At 38.0% G+C, this 25,040-nt stretch overlaps 1 protein-coding gene across 1 annotated transcript in view; it reads right to left on the reverse strand.

Annotated features, from left to right (window-relative positions):
- Positions 1-1,485: 1,485 nt before the first annotated feature.
- Positions 1,486-25,040, reverse strand: part of slc4a10b (solute carrier family 4 member 10b) — a 46,578-nt gene continuing 23,023 nt past the window's right edge. The window contains exons 8-26 of the mRNA XM_063006386.1: positions 20,547-20,635; positions 19,070-19,227; positions 17,856-17,943; positions 17,033-17,179; positions 16,261-16,355; positions 14,450-14,624; positions 13,930-14,063; positions 13,406-13,651; positions 12,952-13,057; positions 10,491-10,652; positions 9,447-9,560; positions 9,152-9,313; positions 7,492-7,743; positions 6,698-6,766; positions 5,573-5,746; positions 4,640-4,762; positions 4,358-4,422; positions 4,115-4,226; positions 1,486-1,538 (exon numbers count right to left, since the gene is read on the reverse strand). Coding sequence (XP_062862456.1) covers positions 4,130-4,226; positions 4,358-4,422; positions 4,640-4,762; positions 5,573-5,746; positions 6,698-6,766; positions 7,492-7,743; positions 9,152-9,313; positions 9,447-9,560; positions 10,491-10,652; positions 12,952-13,057; positions 13,406-13,651; positions 13,930-14,063; positions 14,450-14,624; positions 16,261-16,355; positions 17,033-17,179; positions 17,856-17,943; positions 19,070-19,227; positions 20,547-20,635 — 2,456 coding nt within the window. The 3' untranslated portion in view covers positions 1,486-1,538; positions 4,115-4,129. The remainder of the gene's footprint in view (positions 1,539-4,114; positions 4,227-4,357; positions 4,423-4,639; positions 4,763-5,572; positions 5,747-6,697; positions 6,767-7,491; positions 7,744-9,151; positions 9,314-9,446; positions 9,561-10,490; positions 10,653-12,951; positions 13,058-13,405; positions 13,652-13,929; positions 14,064-14,449; positions 14,625-16,260; positions 16,356-17,032; positions 17,180-17,855; positions 17,944-19,069; positions 19,228-20,546; positions 20,636-25,040) is intronic.

Raw genomic sequence — 25,040 nt, forward strand, 5'->3', positions numbered from 1 at the left:
CTGTGCATTAACTGGTTGATAGTACAGCAATAACTACACATAACAACCACAACATGTTTAAGTCTAGTACAAACATGAGCAGTCAGGAGGATCTAGAGGTCATGTAGCTTTATTTATCAGACACACATTAATAAACATGAAGTGTAACATTAAAATTGCATGTACATTGAATTGCAAAGTGCCATGTAAAGTCAAAACTAAATTAATAAATATATTATTAAACATATAATAAAACAAGAAGTAACTATAGTTTACAGGCCTTCTCAAACATCTTTAATATATCAGTTTAATCCATGTTGCCTAGAACCAAACACGTCAACCAAACACACAATAACATTTTAAATAACTGTAAATAAATAATAATTCTACTTTTAGGAAAAAATAGGAAAGAAAAATAAATGTTATTTACAAAGCAAGTCTATATAATCTTTTCAAAAATAATTGTTTCATACGTATATTATCTGCCCTTCTAGGTTACTATTGCATTAACTTTCAAGTTATATAATGCTATAGAATATGACCTGTAAAAAAATGCCCATTAAAATCTTTATAGCAGGTGATTATTTCAAACATGAGATAAAGCTTTGGATAGCTAATAAAAACCCTTTGTGTGGTATTGTTTATTCAGAGATACACACTGACCCAGCTATAATGAATATCTGACTTTGGCTTAATGATTCAGCACACAACTTATAAAATTAGACAAAGAATTGCTAATATATATCCAGCATTCTCAGTTAAAATAAGAGCAAAAATATTTAAAAATGATTAGACACCACTTAATTGCATTAAAAGCAAAAAAAATCCTCTGTTGTAATCATTTTATAATAAATTATTATAGAAACAAATTAGTATAGAAATTATAGAAATGTAAACACCTGGTATTAACAATGTAGTAAATACTGTGTTTATACTGTACCAAAAGTACCATAGATGTTTATTAAATGAATCACATTAATCTATTATTAATCTGTTGGACTAAACAGATTTTCTAAATATTTGTTTAGTGATTAAATAAAAACCTAATGTATTTAAAATGACACAGAGAACATATTCCACCACTTTCAAATAGTACAAAATATACAAAATACTGATGAGTTTAATTGAATCAATAGTTGTCTTTAAAATGTAAAATTACATTTTGAACACACCGCAGAGCTCTCAGAAAGCACATGCATCCTTTTAGGCATTCATCTGCTGGTATTATTTTATATGACTAAATAATAAGATAGTTTGCTGGTAGACAATTTTTACACACACACAAGCACACACACGCGCACACACACTGTAAGTTTAAATAATGAAGATTGTTCTGTAGCACAGCAATAATGAAGCAGAAACAAACACACAGGACGGGACACAGAGAAGCAGAAACATGTGGCACATTATATCAGCATTAGTGTGTATGTGAGTCACACTGAGAAAAATGTAGCTCAGAAACTCCTCCAGTTGCTGAAACTCTTTCTGAGCCTTTTTCTTCAATGTTTCTTCATTTCACTGCTGCTGTCAGGTCCGTGTAAACTATCAGGAAAACACAACTATACAAAAACAAAAACAACATAAATAATTCAGATAACCCTCGAACCCAGAGAGCAAATGCAGCAGAACTGTAGCCATTGAAATATTTGTCCTAGCTTTGCAATGTGTTCACATCTCTGTTTAAACACTGCTTGTATTTTACATTAACATCTGGTAATAAAATATGATCCAGTAACACTTAAGTACACTTATACATGAAAATCTGAAAAGACTGAAATCGGTAACTAAAAAGCTCTCACACATAGAAAATAAAGCAAGGAGTGTCCCAAATCCCACATTACTGTACTAAATGTGCATGTGTCTATGCACTATAAATGGTATATATACAGTATATATACAGTGTATCACAAAAGTGAGTACACCCCTCACATTTCTGCAAATATTTCATTATATCTTTTCATGGGACAACACTATAGACATGAAACTTGGATATAACTTAGAGTAGTCAGTGTACAGCTTGTATAGCAGTGTAGATTTACTGTCTTCTGAAAATAACTCAACACACAGCCATTAATGTCTAAATAGCTGGCAACATAAGTGAGTACACCCCACAGTGAACATGTCCAAATTGTGCCCAAATGTGTCGTCGTCCCTCCCTGGTGTCATGTGTCAAGGTCCCAGGTGTAAATGGGGAGCAGGGCTGTTAAATTAGGTGTTTTGGGTACAATTCTCTCATACTGGCCACTGGATATTCAACATGGCACCTCATGTCAAAGAACTCTCTGAGGATGTGAGAAATAGAATTGTTGCTCTCCACAAAGATGGCCTGGGCTATAAGAAGATTGCTAACACCCTGAAACTGAGCTACAGCATGGTGGCCAAGGTCATACAGCGGTTTTCCAGGACAGGTTCCACTCGGAACAGGCTTCGCCAGGGTCGACCAAAGAAGTTGAGTCCACGTGTTCGGCGTCATATCCAGAGGTTGGCTTTAAAAAATAGACACATGAGTGCTGCCAGCATTGCTGCAGAGGTTGAAGATGTGGGAGGTCAGCCTGTCAGTGCTCAGACCATACGCCGCACACTGCATCAACACAATTGATTCTGCATGGTCGTCATCCCAGAAGGAAGCTGACGCACAAGAAAGCCAGCAAACAGTTTGCTGAAGACAAGCAGTCCAAGAACATGGATTACTGGAATGCCCTGTGGTCTGACGAGACCAAGATAAACATGTTTGGCTCAGATGGTGTCCAGCATGTGTGGCGGCGCCCTGGTGAGAAGTACCAAGACAACTGTATCTTGCCTACAGTCAAGCATGGTGGTGGTAGCATCATGGTCTTGGGCTGCATGAGTGTTGCTGGCACTGGGGAGCTGCAGTTCATTGAGGGAAACATGAATTCCAACATGTACTGTGACATTCTGAAACAGAGCATGATCCCCTCCCTTCGAAAACTGGGCCTCATGGCAGTTTTCCAACAGGATAACGACCGCAAACACAACCTCCAAGATGACAACTGCCTTGCTGAGGAAGCTGAAGGTAAAGGTGATGGACTAAACCCAATTGAGCACCTGTGGCGCATCCTCAAGTGGAAGGTGGATGAGTTCAAGGTGTCTAACATCCACCAGCTCCGTGATGTCATCATGGAGGAGTGGAAGAGGATTTCAGTAGCAACCTGTGCAGCTCTGGTGAATTCCATGCCCAGGAGGGTTAAGGCAGTGCTGGATAATAATGGTGGTCACACAAAATATTGACACTTTGGGCACAATTTGGACATGTTCACTGTGGGGTGTACTCACTTATGTTGCCAGCTATTTAGACATTAATGGCTGTGTGTTGAGTTATTTTCAGAAGATAGTAAATCTACACTGCTATACAAGCTGTACACTGACTGCTCTAAGTTATATCCAAGTTTTAGTTCTATAGTGTTGTCCCATGAAAAGATATAATGAAATATTTGCAGAAATGTGAGGGGTGTACTCACTTTTGTGATACACTGTATATATATATATATACACAGATGTACAGTACAATGAAATTCTTTCTTCGCATATCCCAGCTTTTTTGGAAGCTGGGGTCAGAGCGCAGGGTCAGCCATCATACGGTGCCCCTGGAGCAGACAGGGTTAAGGGCCTTGCTCAAGGACCCAACAGTGGCTGCATAGCAGAGCCTGGATTGAGCTGCCAATCTTCCGGTTGATAGCCCAAAGCTCTACCCACTAGGCTACCACTGTCCCTCTGTAGTAGCTGTGCCAAACTGTAGAATTTCATTAAAGAAATACATGAGAGAATTTGCACTGAGTATAAAAAATTATTAATTATTAATTTGCAATAGCTGAATAGCTGAAATGATTAACCCTAAACCAAACCCTATCCCTAATACAATAAGTAAGCCTTGTAATAGAAGGAGTAAGAAGAAATTATAGTTTAATGGTTGAACTTTAAAAGGATTTTACTTGTTGCAGGTTTTATTTAATTATTTATCTTTTTTTTGGTGGGGGGGTGTAATGTAATTGCTTCCTGTTTACTTTTTTGTCTTGTTAAAAAATTTTTTTATTTTGTTTATGTATTTTTAATCATACAAGGAGATAAGTAGTGAAGAGATAAGAGATGTTGTGTACTACTGCAGAAAAACTCAAACCTTTTTTAATCTGGATCACTTCTTGGAGACGTCAGAGCTGACAGACTTCCAAGTGTTTCCAAAGGAGGCTTTAGACATCTCATCAGTAATATTCACAGCAGAAGGATCATCCCTAAAAAAAAATCAGTAATGAGCAAATCCACAAACAGCACTAAGTAACATGTCTGAATGGTAAAAATGGTAGATATGAGGCTGTGCTCTGCAGCTATATTTGTCTGATTCATCAGTGATATTGGCACGCACTTGCAATGTCCCTCCAATGGCATTTGTACTACTCCTTCTTCCTCTGCCAGAATGCTTTGCTCCTCCTGGCAGAAAGGAGGGATATGAGAGACAGAGTGAAAGACAGCGAGAGAGAGATAGACATTTTATTGCAATCCTGCCAGAAAGAACTTCGTCCACCTTTTGATCCTTCGGTTTCCTGTTTCAGTTCAGTACATTCAACTTGAAATCTCAGCACACATTTACTAAATTAGAAACAGATTATTGCTAACGTCAAACTAATTAACACTGACATAAGCTCACCTCTTTCTCTGCATCCTCCAGTTTCTTTTTCTTACTTTCAGGCATGAGATCATCCAGCCAACTCAGTTCTCGCTTTGTGAAGAAAAAGTCCAGCAGCTTTCGAATGAAAACCAGAGCGAGAACCTGCACACAGGAAAAGCATCAAACCGCTCAAGCTTAAAACGTAATAATCTCTTAGGCACAGTTCACAACAAACTGAACCCAGGTAATATTATATAAACTTTATTTTTTAAATGCAATTGCAAATACAAATGAAGTATGTATTTTTTCATTTATTTTTAATGCATTTTCTTTCTTTTTCTCACAATTTTTAGTGCGTCCAATTTTTTTTACTCGATTCTCTACTGGAGCTGAACCCCGCCCCGATTGAGGAGAGTGAGACTGACAGACGCCCACAGACGCCATCAACCAGCCAGCAGAGGTCGTAATTTGCTCAGTTATGAGGAACCCGGTCCGGCTCATCCTACCCTATGAACAGCAGCCAATCGTTGTTCATGCCCAGCCCAGCCAGATGACAGAGCTGAGATTCGATACGATGTATTCAAAATCCCAGCTCTGGTGTGCTAGCGTGTTTTACCGCTGCGCCACCTGAGCGGCTATTTTTTCAAATAATGATGATAAATGATTTATATATAGACTATATAATTTTTAGTTTTTTAAATGACCCATTTACATGAACACTTAAATAAACACATTTAAACACATTTGAAAAATGTAAAATGCCAGTTCATTTGTACGAAAGGTCAACTTTCCTTAAAACCTCTGCTTTCCATTTAATCACATGTTCAGAAGACTTTAAGCAGGTGGATTTGATCTACTCATCAGAGTCTCATTCATGTTCACCTATTGCTTTAAGTAGTATAAATAAATGTAAAACTATGTGTTGACTATAGAGTTGTACTATTTGGTTTAAGTATGTAGACAGGAAGGCACCATCATGGGAAAGACGATGGCGGCGCGGGAGGTTTTGATGATCCAGAGCAGCATCAGGCAGCTGAGCTGAACTATAGTGAACAGGTGGACCTTCCTCAGAGGAACATGACGCAGGTAGATAAAGTCTGGCTGGTGCTTTGCTGGCATCCCAAACAGCCTTAATCTATCAAAGAACTAAGCAAAGAAAGTAAGAACACTTACTGCAGCTTTTCTTAAAAGTAAATAATAAAAATACACCGATCATTCATAACATTAAAACCACCTCCTGGTTTCTACACTCACTGTCCATTTTATTAGCTCCACTTACCATATAGAAGCACTTTGTAGTTCTACAATTACTGACTGTAGTCTATTTATTTCTCCACATACCTTTTTAGAATGCTTTCACCCTGTTCTTCAATGGTCAGGACCCCTACAGGACCACCACAGAGCAGGTATTATTTAGGTGGTGGATTATTCTCAGCACTGCAGTGACACTGACATGGTGGTGGTGTGTTAGTGTGTGTTGTGCTGGTATGAGTGGATCAGACACAGCTGTGCTGCTGGAGTTTTTAAATACCATGTCCACTCACTGTCCACTTTATTAGACACTCCTACCTAGTTGGTCCACCTTGTACATGTAAAGTCAGAGATGATCGCTCATCTATTGCTGCTGTTTGAGTTGGTCATCTTCTAGACCTTCATCAGTGGTCACAGGATGCTGCCCACGGCCGCTGTTGGCTGGATATTTTTGGTTAGTGGACTATTCTTAGTCCAGCAGTGACAGTGAGGTGTTTAAAAACTCCATCAGCAATGCTGTGTCTGATCCACTCTTACCAGCACAATACACACTAACACACCACCATGTCAGTGTCACTGCAGTGCTGAGAATGATCCAACACCCAAATAATACGTACTCTGTGGTGGTCCTGGGAGAGTCCTGACCATTGAAGAACAGCATGAAGAGGGGGCTAACAAAGCATGCAGAGAAACAGATGGATTACAGTAATTGTAGAACTACAAAGTGCTCCTATATGGTAAGTGGAGCTGATAAAATGGACAGTGAGTGTAGAAACAAGGAGGTGGTCATAATGTTATGCCTGATCGATGTATAAGTAGTAAGATTACAGGTTTTTCTGTATTTACCTGTATTCCTCGTAATGATGACGCTCCCATGTAAAGAAACACACCGTACAGCACTGGCATAGGAATAAACTGGAGAACAAACACAAAATAAACAGTCAAAACAATGTCATTTACCGACAAACCAGGAAGTGACCTTCTCACTGTGCTAATTAATCTACAGTTATCCTAATGCTACATTTTATTGTGCTCTGTGAAGCTGTAAAAAAAGTTTGTTTGCTTAAGAAAAAGTGTAAATAAAAATGAAAACCTTTTTCTATTAACACCTTTACCTTCTACTGTTGTAATAATTTAATTGTAAGTACTGTAAAATTAAGATTTAAATAAGATATTTTGGCTCTGACACACATGAACCATACATGTAATGGTAAAAGCCACATTACTGGAAATGGTTTAAATCCTGAGTTGCGCTTACAAATACAGAAGGAACGTAGCATTACATGAACCCAGCCATTGATGGGCCACATATAAGTGCACCCTTAGTGCCGGTCCCAAGCCCGGATGAATAGGAGGGTTGTGTCAGAAAGGGCATCCAGCATAAAAACTGTGTCAAATCAAATATGCAAATAAATTATCTGCTGTGGTGACCCCTAATGGGAGCAGCCGAAAGAAGTCCTCATTTTGGCTCTGATAAACAGGATTCTACACACATTAACTGCAGCACATTTACTTCATGTACCTATCAAAAATCTCACATCCTCAATAAAGTAAGAAACATTTTGAATATAATTTTTCGATTATGTCCATTAATTATTGACTGTATCCCTAACCCAGCAGAGGCACAGTGGAGGACCTGCCTTGAGGACGGAAGTCATGAAGACGGAACATCCCATAAGAAGGAAAATCATGAGGCCAGTGAAGCGCTGCTCCCGGATGCCCAGGAACTTGGGCTGTTCTCCCGGGGCTGAGCTTTCTGACTCCAGCTTCAGGCTGTTTACATGGGTGATGGAGAGGACTGTTGCTGCCACAAACCAGGGCAGCCCCATCAATGAACACACTCCCAGCATCACACCCACCACAAAGAGATCCAGGTGGTAACCGCAGCCTTTCTGCAGACAGAACAAATACAAACAAAAACAAACAAAAATATATTTATCAGACATGTAATCAACTAGAGAACAACAACATCTCCACACATATTCACACATATTCATGTACAATACGGTCAAAGGTTAAAATACACTTAACATACAGCGGTTTGTAGATGTGGATAGTGGAATTTTAGAGAAATATATGCTTCCATTAGAGCATATTCCATTGTTTTCCCAGAAGGTCCATGGTTATTTCAGCAAGATAATTCCAGGCCACATTCTGCACATTTGTATACTGTGTGTGCTAAGTAATAGTTGTTAAATATTAAAGGAACAAAATTAGTGAGAAAGGTTGACAACTAAATGCTGTCTCTTAGCTCTTTAGCTGTTTTTTTTTTTAATTGATCGAATCACCAGCATATAATTTTTTGATAATGTGAGTGTGAAACATATTTTATAACTACCAAATAACTCTGTATACAAAAAACATCCAATATCTCCAAAAACAGTGTTTTGGCCTTTATCATCATAGAATTTGGAGGTGCATAGATGTAATTTTTGTATCTGTCTGATCTGTTGCATGTCCATAGGGAAAAGAGTGGAGCGACACTTTTCAGTTTAAGTAAAACAAAATGAAAACTGTTAAATAAGGTCTCACAAGGTTTTCTGGTGACAGTGATGATATTCTAATTCCAAAAAAACATATGCGACTGAACTGCTCAGTTAATGGTACTGATAAAGAACCAAAAATTGACTGCCCTGCTATAATATTATTTAGTACATGCAGTGGTGTGGAAATGGTATTTTTCTCTCTTTATAAGTGACTCTAATACTGCATGTTTTTCAGACTAACTGCACCTTTTTCAGACTAATATTATCTAACTTCATCTCTCAGCACTTAGGATTTACTTCGATTGTTGCATATTGTTTCTGTTTAACATTAAGGTGACTGATTTTGATGTTGAGGTTAGGGATAAGTGAGATTGTACAAAGTTGGTGAAAACTAAGCCTGTCTGTGTTCAGTTAGCTAAAAAAGCTTTCCAATTAAATTTGGTAAAATGGTCGAGTAAATAAGGGTAATTGATTTTTCAGGGTGAGACAGGACAGGACAGGACAGTACAAGATACGATTCCTTTATTCATCCTCTTGGGAGAAATTTGAGTGTTACAGCAGCACAGAGTAAATACAGTTATAACAAATAAAACAGAGTAAAATAAAATAAATACAGTAGTGACAAATTACAACTATACAATTGGTGTTGGATAAATTTAGCATAATTATCTGTTGTGTTTTACTTAATTGCTTAAATATATTTATTTTAACTAACTGAAATCATTCAGTAATGTAAGCAATAACAAGCAATTTGAAACTTTTACTTTTTTATATCATCATATAATGTTAGAATAAAAACCCAGAATATTTGTACCTTTAGCTTGTGCTCCTTCCTGTTGATGATAACGGCAGTAATTTGCTGATCCATGAAGATCAGGATGGTACAGAGAAGAGCAGGGATAAACGTAATGATACACGTCCACCAGGGGTTCGGACCCAAAGGGTTTACAAACCAGCCTCGGTCATCTCGTGTTGGCTTTGTGGGCATAAACACATCTGTCAGTAGACTTACTAAAATAATGAGCTGACATTTACGTGCATTCTTTAGAAGCATTGGTTAGATGAATACTACACTGTATGCAGGTTCAGCATTAAACAGAGAGACTCACCTTAAACTTGTTGGGGACCTGCAGTTTGGGAGAGGGAACGCCTAAAGCGTAGTCCAACAAAACCATGGTCAGAATGGTAAAAAACACAGCAAAATCACTGATGACGGCTCTGACCTAGGGAGGACATGATGATATAATGAAAATAATTAATGTTATCACCTGTTTTGGGTGCTTTTACTTAATGGGTTTATAAGTGTTTTTGATTCATAGTATTGTAGTACAAATTTTAGCCATGATCATAGACATTTACATAACAAATTGCATATTCCAAAGACAAAAAAAAAATTAATTTAAAAACGTTAGAAGAAGCTTGAATTTACTTTGTCCTATAGAGCTTATATTACTAAATTCTTTTTCAGCTCTTTGTTGGCCAGTGTATTTAGTTGTTATGTATTTGTGCCTGTCATTTTAATATCTAACAGTTTGTTCATTGATATTATATAAAAATACAACTACAAAATACATTCGAAAGCTGTAATAAAATACCAATGCCAATCAAAGTTTGCACCATAATTTTTCTTCTGCCATAAACTAAGATAAAACCGCAACAAAACTTAAGCATAATAAGTAATAAATCAGCCTGAAATAAACCAAAGCAAATCTGAATGTCTAAAACACATACACACAATAGCAGTATATATAATTTATTAAATATTTAATAATGGTTCTTTGTGTAAGTCAGTAAATCAATATAGCTATAAAAGTCACTATAAAAATGTAATTAAATTAATTAAAAATATATATTTAATTAGCAACCGACTTTGTGAATTTTTTTACATTGCACTTGACCTATTATTATCTCTAAATATTCTATTCTTTCTATTAAAAAGGTCAGTTATGTCTGTTCAAGTGAGAAATATCTATTGGGCACCTTCATTTACTCGGTGTGCCACTAGAGAGCACCAGCAGATAGAGAATAAATAAATATATACAATCACTGAGCTGCCTCAGATAAGCTCCACATCTGTTACAGTTTTTCATCCACACGTTAATACACACTAAAAGTCTGTCTGTACTGAGAGTAAGTGTGTGCTTTTTTATTACCTTAGTAGGAAAGTATCGACTGGTCTTGAATTCTTTAAGAAAAGCAGACATGGCCACAGTGGAGAAGAAGAGCACCACAGACCAGAAGAGCACATCAGGAATGTAGGGACCATGTGGACCACACGCCGAACCTACAAACACCCCTTTCTTATCTATACAGTCCTGAGGGAAGGACCACAACACACACACACACACAGAGAGAGAGAGAGAGAGAGAGAGAGAGAGAGAGAGAGAGAAAGATGCAATTAACATACACAGTCAAACATGCAGACCGTAAGCATTATGTAACGATTCCTGTTCTTGTTGTATATGGGTGAAACTTAGTGTGACGTTCTGCTGTTGTAGCCCATCCAATTTTTGTTGTGCATATGATGATTTGCTCACCACTGTTATAAAGAGTCATTATAAATCATAGCCCTACTGTCAGCCTGAACCAATCGGGGACTTTATCTAGGATCTCTCTTATTTTATAGAAAATAATTAGTTTTTACATCATTTTGTGCAAAACCTGCCTGTTGTGTGTGACAATCCCAGTAGATAAACAGTTTCTAACCAGTGATAAGGCAATAAAGCAACCCCAGCATGTTCACAGTCCTTCATATCACATTTTTCTTATTCTAATGTTTGAGGTTAATATTAACTGAAACTTGTAACTTATATAAGTAGAATTTCATTGTCATTGATGTTGGTACCAAGTGACTGGACAGTTTGTTCAACTGCATAAATAAGCAAGTGTACATTTGAATAAAGTGGCCAGTGAATGTACATGTCTGTTGTTGCTATTATCTTGTCCAGCAAAGCAGAAAAGCACAAACAGTTTGCTTTTAGTGGTTTTGCATGGTAATCCATCATAATCCAAGCACATGTCCTTAATCTCCTCTGCTGCTTTGTCTGCATCTGCTAAAACATGCCATTCATATATGAAACTTTGATATTTAAACTTTTTACATAAAATTGACTGTCTGAAGCACTTTAATGAAATGAATGCTTACGTACCACTTTAAGACAGGCAGTCATGTATAAGGTAAAACTCCCTCTATAGAAACATTCATATTATATTGATTATTAAGAAACAGGATCCTGACAGTACAAGTGGAATTGCTTCACTTTTCAAACCCATATAAGTAGGTAAAATGGTCTCTCTAAATTGCCCAGATGTGAGTTAAATTTATTGTATGCCCTGTATAGGTTGTTTTCCCGTCTGGCACTCAAGCTTTTTAGGTTAGGCTCCAGGTTTACAGTGTCCATAATTATCAGGATGAATAAATTAAAATTAAATGTATTGTATGCTAATTGACCTGCCATACGCACTTTGGCCTGGCAGGTAGAGGGCGCAGTTGGATATAAAGTGTAGTTAAAATGTTACTATATACACACCGATCAGGCATTTTAACCACCTTCCTAATATTGTGTTGGTCCCCCTTTTGCTGCCAAAACAGCCCTGCAACTGTGATGCACTGTGTATTCTGATACCTTTCTATCAGAACCAGCATTAAGTTCTTCAGCAGTTTGAGCTACAGTAGCTCCTCTGTTGGATCAGACCACACAAACCAGCCTTCGCTCCCCTCGTGCATCAATGAGCCTTGGCCGCCCATGACCCTGTCGCCAGTTTACCATTGTTTCTTCCTTGGCCACTTTTGATAGATACTGACCACTGCAGACCAAGAACACCCCACAAGAGCTGCAGTTTTGGAGATGCTCTGACCCAGTCGTCTATCCATCACAATTTGGCCCTTGTTAAACTCGCTCGAAGCTTTACACTTGCCCATTTTTCCTGGTTCTAACATCAACTTTGAGGATAAAATGTTCACTTGCTGCCTAATATATCCCACCCACTAACAGGAGCCGTGATGAAGAGATAAACAGTGTTATTCACTTCACCTCAGTGGTCATAATGTTATGCCTTGTCGGTGTAAGTGTCCCATGGACTCAGCTCTGACCTTTCTGAACTGTCTTTTTAATCACTGAGTCTTGTTTCAGGCTGTGGTTTTTGGTTTAGTTTTCTAATTACTCAAGTTTTATGACTTCATTTTTTGTTATTATTTTTGTCTTTTGTTTTTGTGGCCACTATATTGTTCTGTCCTGGTTTAGTCTCTTGCAACTGGGTTCATATTCCTACTACCTCAGATGCTTTTTAAACAATTTAGCAAAACACAATTATCTACAGTATTTTTCAACAAAGAAAACCATGCAATTGTTCATAGGTTTTTATGAAATAAGTAGACAAAGTGGAAAATGTCTAAATAGAACAGTAACTGGGCCATGTACTTTGCATTAAGGCTGTATCACAGCAGCCATCATTATTTACTTTCCTAAAACAACACAGCCTGTTGTGCTTTACTACTTACTTTATGCACAAGGCAAATATACTGGTCAGAATGTAAATATAATTAACTAGGAAGGTTTAATAAATACTGTGAAAACCGTTTGTCTGGGTTTAGTCTCTTGGTTTAATACTGACCTGCACCTCCAAAGCCTCCCAATAGATCTCAGATGCCGTGATGTTGTTCTGCTCCCAGTACTGCAGGGTGGCATTGCTGGGGTTGATTGGTTCAATACAAGCACAACTATACGCAAAGAAAATAAAAAATGTTTTAGCTATAGTGAATGTGATTCAGGTGGCTTAGCAATTAGGGCTCTGGACTACTAATCAGAAGATTGTGAGTTCTACCAAGCTGTAACTGGTTGCCCCTAAAGAAAAAAAGAATCTATTGTAATCTTTGGCTATTTCAAAAACGTTGTATAACAACTAAATCTATTTCCAGTATTTCCAATCTATTTTCACACTCACTCAAGACCTTTTCTTCCAAAGAATTTTTGTGCTTTTATACACACTGCCAGCGTGTGTGTACTAGTTCGTTGATCAGGAACATCAAATAGGAAAATTCGATTGTGCAGTATGTGTGTTCACTTACGAATAGGTGGTGAGTTTCTCCAGCTTGTTGTTCATGTTGATGGGGTAGGTCTCACCAAGATGGATCAGCTTCTCCAAGGCCTCGTAGATAAAAATAATGCAGATAAGTGAGGCAAAGGCTTCCTCTGTAAAGCGAGTGATGTAGCAAACAAGTGAACTGGCATCTGTAGCCACCAGCACAAGACAGAGAAAAGCAGTCCAAAGGCCGATGCATGTCCTCAGTGATAGATAAGACAGCCCATACTCCCTAAAAAGACAAAACTATTTTATCCATTTATTTTATTAGTGTCCAGATCCTATCCCAACACAAGAGGCACCACTTTGTCTGGCCTTATCTGTCTTCTGTAGCGTATCACACACTTAGTTACCAACACACAGGGGCAATTAATTACTCAATCAATAAAGTGATTAAATTAATAAAATCAAAAAAAAAAAAAAAACAGTAACCTAAATGCACAATGCCAATACTAAAGAAATATGTAATATTGTAATATTTAATTCTGTAAAGGATGAGAGGTGTCTTACTTGCAGAATTTGAATAAAATCTTCTCAAACACTAAGACAGGACCCGTGCTGCCGAGGATGGTGAGAGGCTGCCCGGCAAACAGGGAGTAGGCAATCCCAGTCATTGAAGCACCAAACAAAGACTCAATTGCACTCTAAGGACATAAATTGGACATGAAATTAGGCCTATTGGGCACTATATTTTAAGTTTTTGCCGATGTATGACATTTTTATTAAACTCCAGGTGCTCCGGTTTTCTCCCACAAGTCCAAAAACATGCTGGCTGGCCAGCTAAAGGCACTAAAAATTGCCCTGAGTGTGAGTTTGTGTGTGTTTGTCCCTTAATAGACAAGTCCTGGGTATTTCCTACTGGACCCTGAACAGGATAATGCGCTGGTAAAACAATGAATAAATTAATAAAGTTCAAGCAGTACAATTAATTCAGGTCAGGTGATTATGTAATATTGGCAGTAGTGTGTTAAAGTATGTAGAGATGGAATATATTTTAAGAGTTATATATATTTTACAGTCTGTTACTTACAATACGCCCCTCTGTGGCCTCTCCCAGCAGACCTCCAAACGTGATGACTGGAGACATGCAGGCACAGTACAGAAAGAGGAAAGAAGCCACACACTGCAGACTGATGGCGTCTGTGTAATCAGACAGGTAATGTGGTGCCTTGCGCTTCACATCCAGGATGAGGCCACCAAACAGCCTTGAGAACATAGAAGACATTATTGGTAAGTTCAATACAACATGTCGATACACATGATAGATCAGGGGTTACGGTAGAGGACTACTGATCAGGGGATTGCTGGTAGAAGCCTCACCACCACCAGGATGTCTTTTTTTATCCAACTACCCAATTGTAATTCACCTCCACTCCTGCAGACCTTCAATTCATACCAAGGGGGTTCGCAACCATCACACATCCCCTCTGACACATGTGCGGTAACGACTGCATCTTTTCACCAGCAAGAAGGGGGTTCATATGGCGATCCGTATCACACGAAGAGTTACACATCAATCTCTATCATCCCGTCTCATTGTGCAAACCACCAGTTAGCCAGCAGAGGTCGTAATTGCAGAAGGAAACCCTGTTCAGGTATTGTCCTGCCCCTTGAACACAGCCAACAGTTTTGTGTAAGTGTCTGGCCAGGCGATAGCAGAGCTGAAATTTAAACTTGAGATCTCAGTACTGGTGAGACAATGAAATTTATTGCTGCACCACCTGAGCACAGAATGCCACTTTTGAGCCCCTAAGCAAGGCCCTAAACCCCAACTGCTTGTATTGTAATCCTGCGATACACAGCAGCAGAGATTCCAGACTTTCCACTTTCAATAACTATAGCAATGTATGTCCTCATTTCACGAACAATTAAAGAAGATTGTTAATAGAAAAGGTGTTGCACTCAGATGGCACAGCACACCAGAGCTGACATTTTGAACTCGCAAGTTCAAATCTCAGCTCTGCTACCGGCAGTCCAGGTGGACAATGATTGGCTCATCTGTAAGGTGAGATTGCTGGAGGAGATTCCTCATAACTGCTGCAATTATGACCTCTGCTGATTGATCAAGGGCGTCTGCGCAATAAGACAGGGGATTATGGGGATTGGAGCATGACTCTCCGCACATGATGTGGATCCCCATATAAACCTGCATTATGTGGGTGAAAGAAAGCATCTGGCTCTGCGCACATATACATACAGGTACATATACATGTATACAGAGACAAAGAAGATTTGCTCATGGACAGACACATGACAGTAAAATAAACTTTAAAATCTAATCATAGTACTTAATAATAACATTACCCAAAAATAACAAAATGAGTATACAATGTAATACAGAGTAAATAAAACCAATGTACGTACACTGGTTTAAACTTTAAAACCTGCTCATAGTGAATTAACCAATATTCCTGGGATCTATTCAGGTTTGAGCAAATCCTAATGAGGTTTAATTTAATATGTGATTTTCGCAAAATTATGAGAAAAAAGGTTTCAAGAACAGAAGGGGCTGTTGTTATGAAGAGAGAAAGTTGTGGTGAGTTGTGAAAACTGTCACTCGTGGGGGGGGGGGGTGTCTGTCACCAAATGTCAGCTGTGGCGTCCGTCCAGTTCATTTGAAAGTTGTGAAAATGGATTTCAATGCCATGGCATTTGTTTATATATAGTAAACTGCTCATACTTTAATGTTACGTACTGACTGTTCATTACATGGATTTTTCTTTTGTAAGCTTCTGACCCAGTTAACCTCACTCAAATGCACACTCACTCGCTTTGCATACACACACTTGTGCATACACACACTGACATCTGAACACAAGAAGACACTCTGGCCATACCGACCTCCCGGTGCGCTGAAGCTCAGGGCCTCCATGCCCCCCATGTTCCTCAGTCTCTGCCAGCTCGCCGTTGGGGACAGCAGGGATTTTTCTCTTCTCCTGTTTATTTCACACACACACACACACACACACACACACACACACACACACACACACACACACACACACACACAGAAAGAGCAAGAGATAGCGAGAAAGCTGGAGATCTAGAGATGTCCAGAGTTCACAAATTTACAGGCAAAAAAGAAAAAAAATTGTTCATTTATTCTGAGAAGTGCACTGTGATGGACTGGCGACCTATCCAGGGTGTTTTCTACCTTACTTAGGCATGATTAAGTTTTATGCCTATGTTTTTTTCACCACTTTCAGTATTACCTGTTGTTCTCTTGGTGCAATCTTTGCAGAATGTCTTGTCCAAAATAAGTGAAACCATTATCCCAACTTTATATATAATTAACTTTATTAGGAACAGTCTATCTATCTATCTATCTATCTATCTATCTATCTATCTATCTATCTATCTATCTATCTATCTATCTATCTATCTGTCTGTCTGTCTGTCTGTCTGTCTGTCTGTCTGTCTGTCCGTCCGGCCATCTATATCTGTCTGTCTGTCTGTCTGTCTGTCTGTCTGTCTGTCTGTCTTGTGTGTCATACGTTTAGACGGATTGTGTAAGGAAGACGATCAGACTACGTTTTATTGGAGTAATAAAAAAGAAGGGTACATCTACTTATATTGTTTATTGAAGATTAGTCCAACATTTTTACACACTTACCTGAGAGGGGACATTTTTTGGTGGCTCAATTCTGATGGATGGATCCCATTCTCCAGGAGGCAGGACAGTTACTTGGTCAAGAAACTCATCGATTCCAGCAATGAGGTCATTGCGGTCCTTCGCTTTATACGCAACATCATGGAAAACCTGTAAATGACATTAAATAGTTTATCATAGTGTTCCAAACTAACTAATCAGGTTACTGAATTGGGACACCAGTGAGACTGGCCTTAGTCTCTAGGGCCAGATTGTGTGAATTTTACAGACCAATTTCTGCCCTCAAAAAGCAGAGAGTAAAAAACAGCACTGATTAAAATGACCTGCATTATGAAACCTATGTGTGCTAAACAGGAGGACGTAGGTGAGTACGTAAATAAAAAGAGGCCATGAGGCATTTCACATAAAAAATGCAGTTCGTGCAAATCACAATATAAAATCATAGCACTCAGTAGTAGCAAGATGGCAGTGTTGTCATGGCAACATGATAATAAAATGCCAGACTAGCTATTGAACAAGCATTTGCATGTCATTATGTGTATAGAAAAGTTGCCTCAGCACCTCCTGGAAGAAGTGAGAGAATCAGCAGAGCTGTGAAAGGCCTCAGGCTTTCTCAATTCTCTCCAGTCTTAAAAAAAATGACGCATCCCCTAAAATTCCTTTAAAAATATCTTTCATGCAGTTGTAAAATGGACTCATGGAGCCAAAACACACTTACACATTGTGTTTCACAGAGTGTGAATGACAAGTGAAAAGTGTTTTTGAGGACATTTTCTTTTCTTTTTTTTTTTAATGAAGTGTTTTGTTCAATAAGAAATGTTCACACCTCATCAGTCATCAGAGTTGCGATGGACCGACCGATCTCGTGGTACTGCGGTCCTTTACCAAGAGGCCCCAGAAGAATAAAGAGGAACCTGGAGGATAAAAAATAAACAAGCAGTCTCATTTCACATGTAATGCAGATTCATTCCAAATTAAATTCCAATGAAGCATGGAATTACAGCCAGAAGCGACAGAAGTGACCATATTCCTTATTCATTCATCTGTAGTAACCGCTTAATCTAGATCAGGGTCATGATAGGTAAAAGGTGAAAAACATCATTTCATATCATTTTCAATATTTTGCGATTTAGAGCATCAACACATTTTTAAGAGCTGGGATAAGTAACCTGAATTACCTGAAAAAAGCAGGTAAAACATGTCAAACTTCTTATAGAAAGTGACCGGAGGTTTAGTTTAAACCCAAGAGCTTTGCTTCTCAGGTAAACCTTATGATTATTTTTTTACTCAAGTAAGATATAAAAATCTTAAATCCATGCACGAATATCCAAATATTTCTCTTTAAAAAAGAAATCAGTTGTATTGCATTGTATTGTTTTAGGATATGTTTAACATCTCATGTCCTTATAAGTTATTTGCAGATAAATGGCATATGCTGTGGGTTATCTGACTCTGCAAGTATGTATTACTTTATTCAGTGCCTTTTTAAAAAATAAAATACTACTAAAGTCATGTGAAGGAAAACCATTTGTCAGGCAATAATATGCAATTTACACACTATATATTTTTTTTATGTAGTAAATAATTAATACCTAAAAATTAATAATAAAAAGAAAAACGTAAAATGTGCTTTTAGTTTGTTACCTCCAATTCATGTCACCAATTCAAATAATCACAGACAATAATCTTGATTACCTAGAAAAGGTAGACTATATGGCCAAAAATATTTGGCCTCCAATCCTAGTTATTGAGTTTAGGATGAATTGAAACACTGACTGCAAGTCATGTCCACTAACGGTATGTGTCCACTTGTAATTTTTTCTCACAGCATGTTGCCACACTTGACTCTTTGTTCACTGTTTGTGGCAATTGTTGTATTTGATTTGTTTTAGCTATGGTAAAAAAAGACTGTAAAGCTTTCGTCTGATTGGATAAAGGCAACTTGCAAAGATCATACAATGCAAGAATAAAACAAAGCTTAAACTTACAATAAAGTCTACAGGATTCATTTAAATCTTAAGAAGATTTAAGAGCACTGACCTGGTGGTTATGGGGACCTCTGCTAGACCATTAAGAAGAACAGCAGGAGAGAGACGCACAAATGCTACTACAGGTTTGTCCAAAAACTCCAGCTCTCCTACCAAAATATTAGATGCCTCAGCTCCAGCAGGGATCTTTTTCATAAAGTGGAGGTCTATCTACAAAAACACAACACACACATCACAGGTGTAATTGGATGATATGAGCCATTAAATTATTACATTACACTTTTTGTGTCCTTATACAAGTTTCCATTACAATCTTCAGTTTATTAAACTTCTGTTTTATTCTGTGCTTCTTGTATAGTGCTGTTATATCACTATAGATCATATTAGACTGCAGTAAATCAAAACCACCATCAAAATATTTAAGAACATACATTTAACTGTAAGTAAAGGATTAATTATTTATATATTTGCAACCAAGATGTATTGTTTAACCAGAACTGATTTATATGGTAAGAATAATATTACTAGTACTTTTAACATTAATAAAACTACGCTTAAAATAAATAATAAAGCTCAGCTAAATTAAATTATATCTGCTATTTTTATATCATATACAGTTATGCATAAAGTAAGCTTCTTATGTCTAACAAAAACAAAAAATGGGGATAGCAAAGGAAAGACCAACAGTACTCTTTGCCTGTTTTCAGATATTAGAATGCTTTGGTGGATATTATCTCTTACGTAATGAGAATACGGGACACACTTTACTTTAGGATTTTTTTTTATCACTTAAAGCATATTGGCAATGACAGAATGTTGACATTTTAAAATACACTGGGTTTTGGACGCAGTCAAATAATAGATTATATAACTTTACACAGACAACATTAACAAAATCAAAGTTAAATCAGTACACCAGCCAGGAACAACATACAACTGGGTAAGAATTTAATTCTAAGACAGATTTATAAACCATAATAGGCATTTGACCATATTCTTATTAATATGCAATGATATTAGCATTCTAGTTCTATTTTCCATTAAAATAAGAAGGCCTGATACTAGCTAGAGCTAATTATTGCATGACATTGGCTAAAAAGTACAAGATATACAGTATGTTGTCTGAAAAATACCAGAGTAGTGCAAACATTTATTGTATTCAGTTTAATATCTGGACCCCAAAGCTTTCTAAAAAAAAGCAAGTATTTACATGTTTACTAATAATCTAATTATTATTAACTTCCCCAGTTATCTACAAGTATTAAACAGCATTATTTTATATTTGTAATAAGAGAAAATTGAATTATTATATTCAATTATTATATGGTTTTTCATATAAATGTTTTTCATCAGTGGGACATCATTCCTTGGATGATAATTAGACAATAGGAAATAACAAGTAAGAAAATTAAAGAATTTAATCTAATCCTAATTAATTCGACAGACATTAATTTCAGACAAGCTGATGACTGAATGATTAGCGTACAGCTCTTCCCATTATTACACGCTTAATGTCCCAACACTCTTACCTTACTGAAATCTACAGAACTGCTGTCTCTTGTCACATCTGGCTTGGGGTCATGTGCACTGAGCTGGGATGGTGGTACCATCATCTGGCCTGTACACACATCAGACATACATTTACTTTTAATGTTTTACATGGAACATACCAGAGTATTCAGACATGAGTCAGAACTATGCCAGTGCTGACTGACCAGAGCAGGTTACACAAAGCAAATCAGTAATGAACAGAGTTTTAGTCTTTCAGATAGCTGCTCAGATGGCTGCTAGCCTACATATGATCAATATACAGTGTATCACAAAAGTGAGTACACCCCTCACATTTCTGCAAATATTTTATTATATCTTTTCATGGGACAACACTATAGAAATAAAACTTGGATATAACTTAGAGTAGTCAGTGTACAACTTGTATAGCAGTGTAGATTTACTGTCTTCTGAAAATAACTCAACACACAGCCATTAATGTCTAAATGGCTGGCAACATAAGTGAGTACACCCCACAGTGAACATGTCCAAATTGTGCCCAAAGTGTCAATATTTTGTGTGACCACCATTATTATCCAACACTGCCTTAACCCTCCTGGGCATGGAATTCACCAGAGCTGCACAGGTTGCTACTGGAATCCTCTTCCACTCCTCCATGATGACATCACGGAGCTGGTGGATGTTAGACACCTTGAACTCCTCCACCTTCCACTTGAGGATGCGCCACAGGTGCTCAATTGGGTTTAGTCCATCACCTTTACCTTCAGCTTCCTCAGCAAGGCAGTTTTCATCTTGGAGGTTGTGTTTGGGGTCGTTATCCTGTTGGAAAACTGCCATGAGGCCCAGTTTTCGAAGGGAGGGGATCATGCTCTGTTTCAGAATGTCACAGTACATGTTGGAATTCATGTTTCCCTCAATGAACCGCAGCTCCCCAGTGCCAGCAACACTCATGCAGCCCAAGACCATGATGCTACCACCACCATGCTTGACTGTAGGCAAGATACAGTTGTCTTGGTACTTCTCACCAGGGCGCCGCCACACATGCTGGACACCATCTGAGCCAAACAAGTTTATCTTGGTCTCGTCAGAGCACAGGGCATTCCAGTAATCCATGTTCTTGGACTGCTTGTCTTCAGCAAACTGTTTGCTGGCTTTCTTGTGCGTCAGCTTCCTTCTGGGATGACGACCATGCAGACCGAGTTGATGCAGTGTGCGGCGTATGGTCTGAGCACTGACAGGCTGACCTCCCACGTCTTCAACCTCTGCAGCAATGCTGGCAGCACTCATGTGTCTATTTTTTAAAGCCAACCTCTGGATATGACGCCGAACACGTGGACTCAACTTCTTTGGTCGACCCTGGCGAAGCCTGTTCCGAGTGGAACCTGTCCTGGAAAACCGCTGTATGACCTTGGCCACCATGCTGTAGCTCAGTTTCAGGGTGTTAGCAATCTTCTTATAGCCCAGGCCATCTTTGTGGAGAGCAACAATTCTATTTCTCACATCCTCAGAGAGTTCTTTGCCATGAGGTGCCATGTTGAATATCCAGTGGCCAGTATGAGAGAATTGTACCCAAAACACCAAATTTAACAGCCCTGCTCCCCATTTACACCTGGGACCTTGACACATGACACCAGGGAGGGACAATGACACATTTGGGCACAATTTGGACATGTTCACTGTGGGGTGTACTTACTTATGTTGCCAGCTATTTAGACATTAATGGCTGGGTGTTGAGTTATTTTCAGAAGACAGTAAATCTACACTGCTATACAAGCTGTACACTGACTACTCTAAGTTATATCCAAGTTTCATGTCTATAGTGTTGTCCCATGAAAAGATATAATGAAATATTTGCAGAAATGTGAGGGGTGTACTCACTTTTGTGATACACTGTATACAATGTATTTATGTTCTGATGTGGCATATTAAGCAGAGGCAAAAATCACATTTAGTGCATTTTAATAAAGAGGACGCCAGATACTCAGGACTAGATGTTCATCAAGGTTCAATACTTAGGTGCACAATCATGTCACCGGCACATGCTCACTGTGTCTGACATTAGTGTTTAAATTAATAGCTTATTAAGCAAATTATGCCTGGTATACCTTACTAATTAGTAAACAAAAGGGCACGAAAAAGCTACCAATTAATTCGCAAGGTGCAAGGTAACAAATGTTATCCCAATTTAAACATTACTGTATACATATGTCACATAATTTTTGTGATTTGTGTGTGTATATATACGTATATGTGTGTGTGTTTGATGGTGGGTTTTTTTTCAAAGAACATATAATATTTCAAAGAACATATGATAACAAATGAAAATTAAATGAAATAAAATGTGCCTTAACCAGACCATTGTCCAAACCTTAGTAAATCAAACTAAAAATGTAATGAGGCATGTAATATGTAAGTGAGACTTTTCTACTTCCTGCAGATCTATGTGGAAGGGAAGTGCAATTTGCATCTTAATATGGACATTTAGGTTTTTTTACATAACATGTAAGGTTTTGTTGCACATTTTAGAACATCTAGCCCACAGTATATTAAGAGTAATATCCAATACGTGCTCTGATTAAGTGATGTAAGTCAGAATGATACTATGGAATCAATATTTTCCTTTAATTACTGCCTTCACAATGGGTAAACATAGGGCGTATTATAAGAAGAAGAAACAAATCAACAGTTGAGGATGATTTCTTTAGGCTGCTCCCGTTGGGGGCCGCCGCTGTGGATCATTTGTTCACATATTTGATTTGGCACAGTTTTTACAACGATAATACCCTTCTTTTTTCTGCCTGCCCTCAATGATGCAGCACCACATCTCATTAGTTTGGAGTGAGAATGACTGGAAATGAGTTCTACATTAAATGAGAGAATTTTTTTTATCAGTCATCCTCTTTGGCTTTAGGGTTGCTGGTGGTGTGTGGCTTTTAACACAAGTACTGTGCATGAATTCATTTGCTAATGACATTTAAAATGTTTTCACAGTTAGAGGAAGATAAAAAAAGATCAGCTAAAGCAGTTTAGCGGTTTTTAAAGTGTTTGCCTATGAAGAAAGCTTGAAACTTTCTAAACACAGTGCTAAAAAGATGCTGACAAATTATCCAGATGTGTAAGGCATTTGCGGGGTAAGGCACATGTTGGATAAGATGGCCTGGCTCACAATTGATTTTCCAATTTATTCCTATAGTGTTCAATGGATTTAATGTTAGGTCTTTATGATTTCCCCACACCAAACATCACCTTTGTTACACTTGTTAGCAATGGATGTAGCGGAAACACCTGAACTTAACTAAGAGGGGTGTCCACATTCATGTTGCTATTTCTATAATGACAGTAAATTTAAGTATTCAGTTATATATGCTCTAGCATGGTCATATCTGTCTAGCTAAACTACAGTAACAAATGAAACAACATGATCTGTTGAGTCATCTTGTCATTTGTTCTACAACAGGAGGTCGTTTCTTCTGACAAAGCCAAACAAGTCCTACAATCCACTTCAGATGGCTCCAACTGTTTAGCACAATAGTGGATCTGTTCTTCTTGAGAACTGTTCAAAATTCCCACATGATTCACTAAACAAGAGTAAAGACTGATTAATAATACACCTTATTACTTATATACTTATATTTTAGTATTTTGTAATAAGGAAATAACAAAATCTGTGTTTTAATTAAAGGCTAATAAGGAATAGACTTAATCCTTAACAGGTTTCCAAAACAGGTTTAATCTTTCTTGCCATGTTATAGTAAAAGTTCTAAATATTTTTTTTTCTTCAATTTTCCTCCCCATCTAGTCATGTCCAATTACCCAACTGCATTTCAGTTCCTCTCTACTGCTGCTGACCTCCACTCCTGACCAAGGAAAGCCATGACTAACATACGACACGTGTGCAGTAGCCAAATGCATCTTTGCACCTGCATGAGACGAGTTCATATAGGGCTCAGTCTAACGCACGGAGAGTCACGCACTAATCTCCTCTGCCCTGATGCAGGTGTCATTGATCAGCCAGCAGAGGCCTAATTGCATCAGTTATGAGGAATCCCCACCGGCTCCATCCCTGATGAACTAGCCAATTCTTGTTCGTCTAGGGGCCCAGTCTGCTGGTAGCAGAGCTGAGATTTAAACTCACGAGTTTGAGGTGTCAGCTCTGGTGTGCAAGTGTGTTTTACAGCTGCGCCCCAAGTTCTGAATAGTCTGTGCGACATTGGAGTCCCATTTTTCAGTCTGTGCCTTAAAAATGTTTTATAAAAGTTCATCAGTGTTTAAATCTGTTGATTGGTTAGGTCATGGAAGACACTTTATTCATCCCCCATTAGGTAATCAACTTATTCTTGGTTGTAAGAGGACAGTCCTTTAAATTATTGAGCAGTTTGGGACAGACCTTTTTCCTATACCTTCATGACTGTAACATGACATAACATAAAGAAATGGTTTGATTAATTTGATGTAAAGGAACTTCAGTGGCCTACAAGGTAATTATTATAATCTAAGATTTATGTCATATATAT

The sequence above is a fragment of the Trichomycterus rosablanca genome, chromosome 12 (genome assembly GCF_030014385.1).
Source record: "Trichomycterus rosablanca isolate fTriRos1 chromosome 12, fTriRos1.hap1, whole genome shotgun sequence".
NCBI classification, from domain to species: Eukaryota; Metazoa; Chordata; class Actinopteri; order Siluriformes; family Trichomycteridae; genus Trichomycterus; species Trichomycterus rosablanca.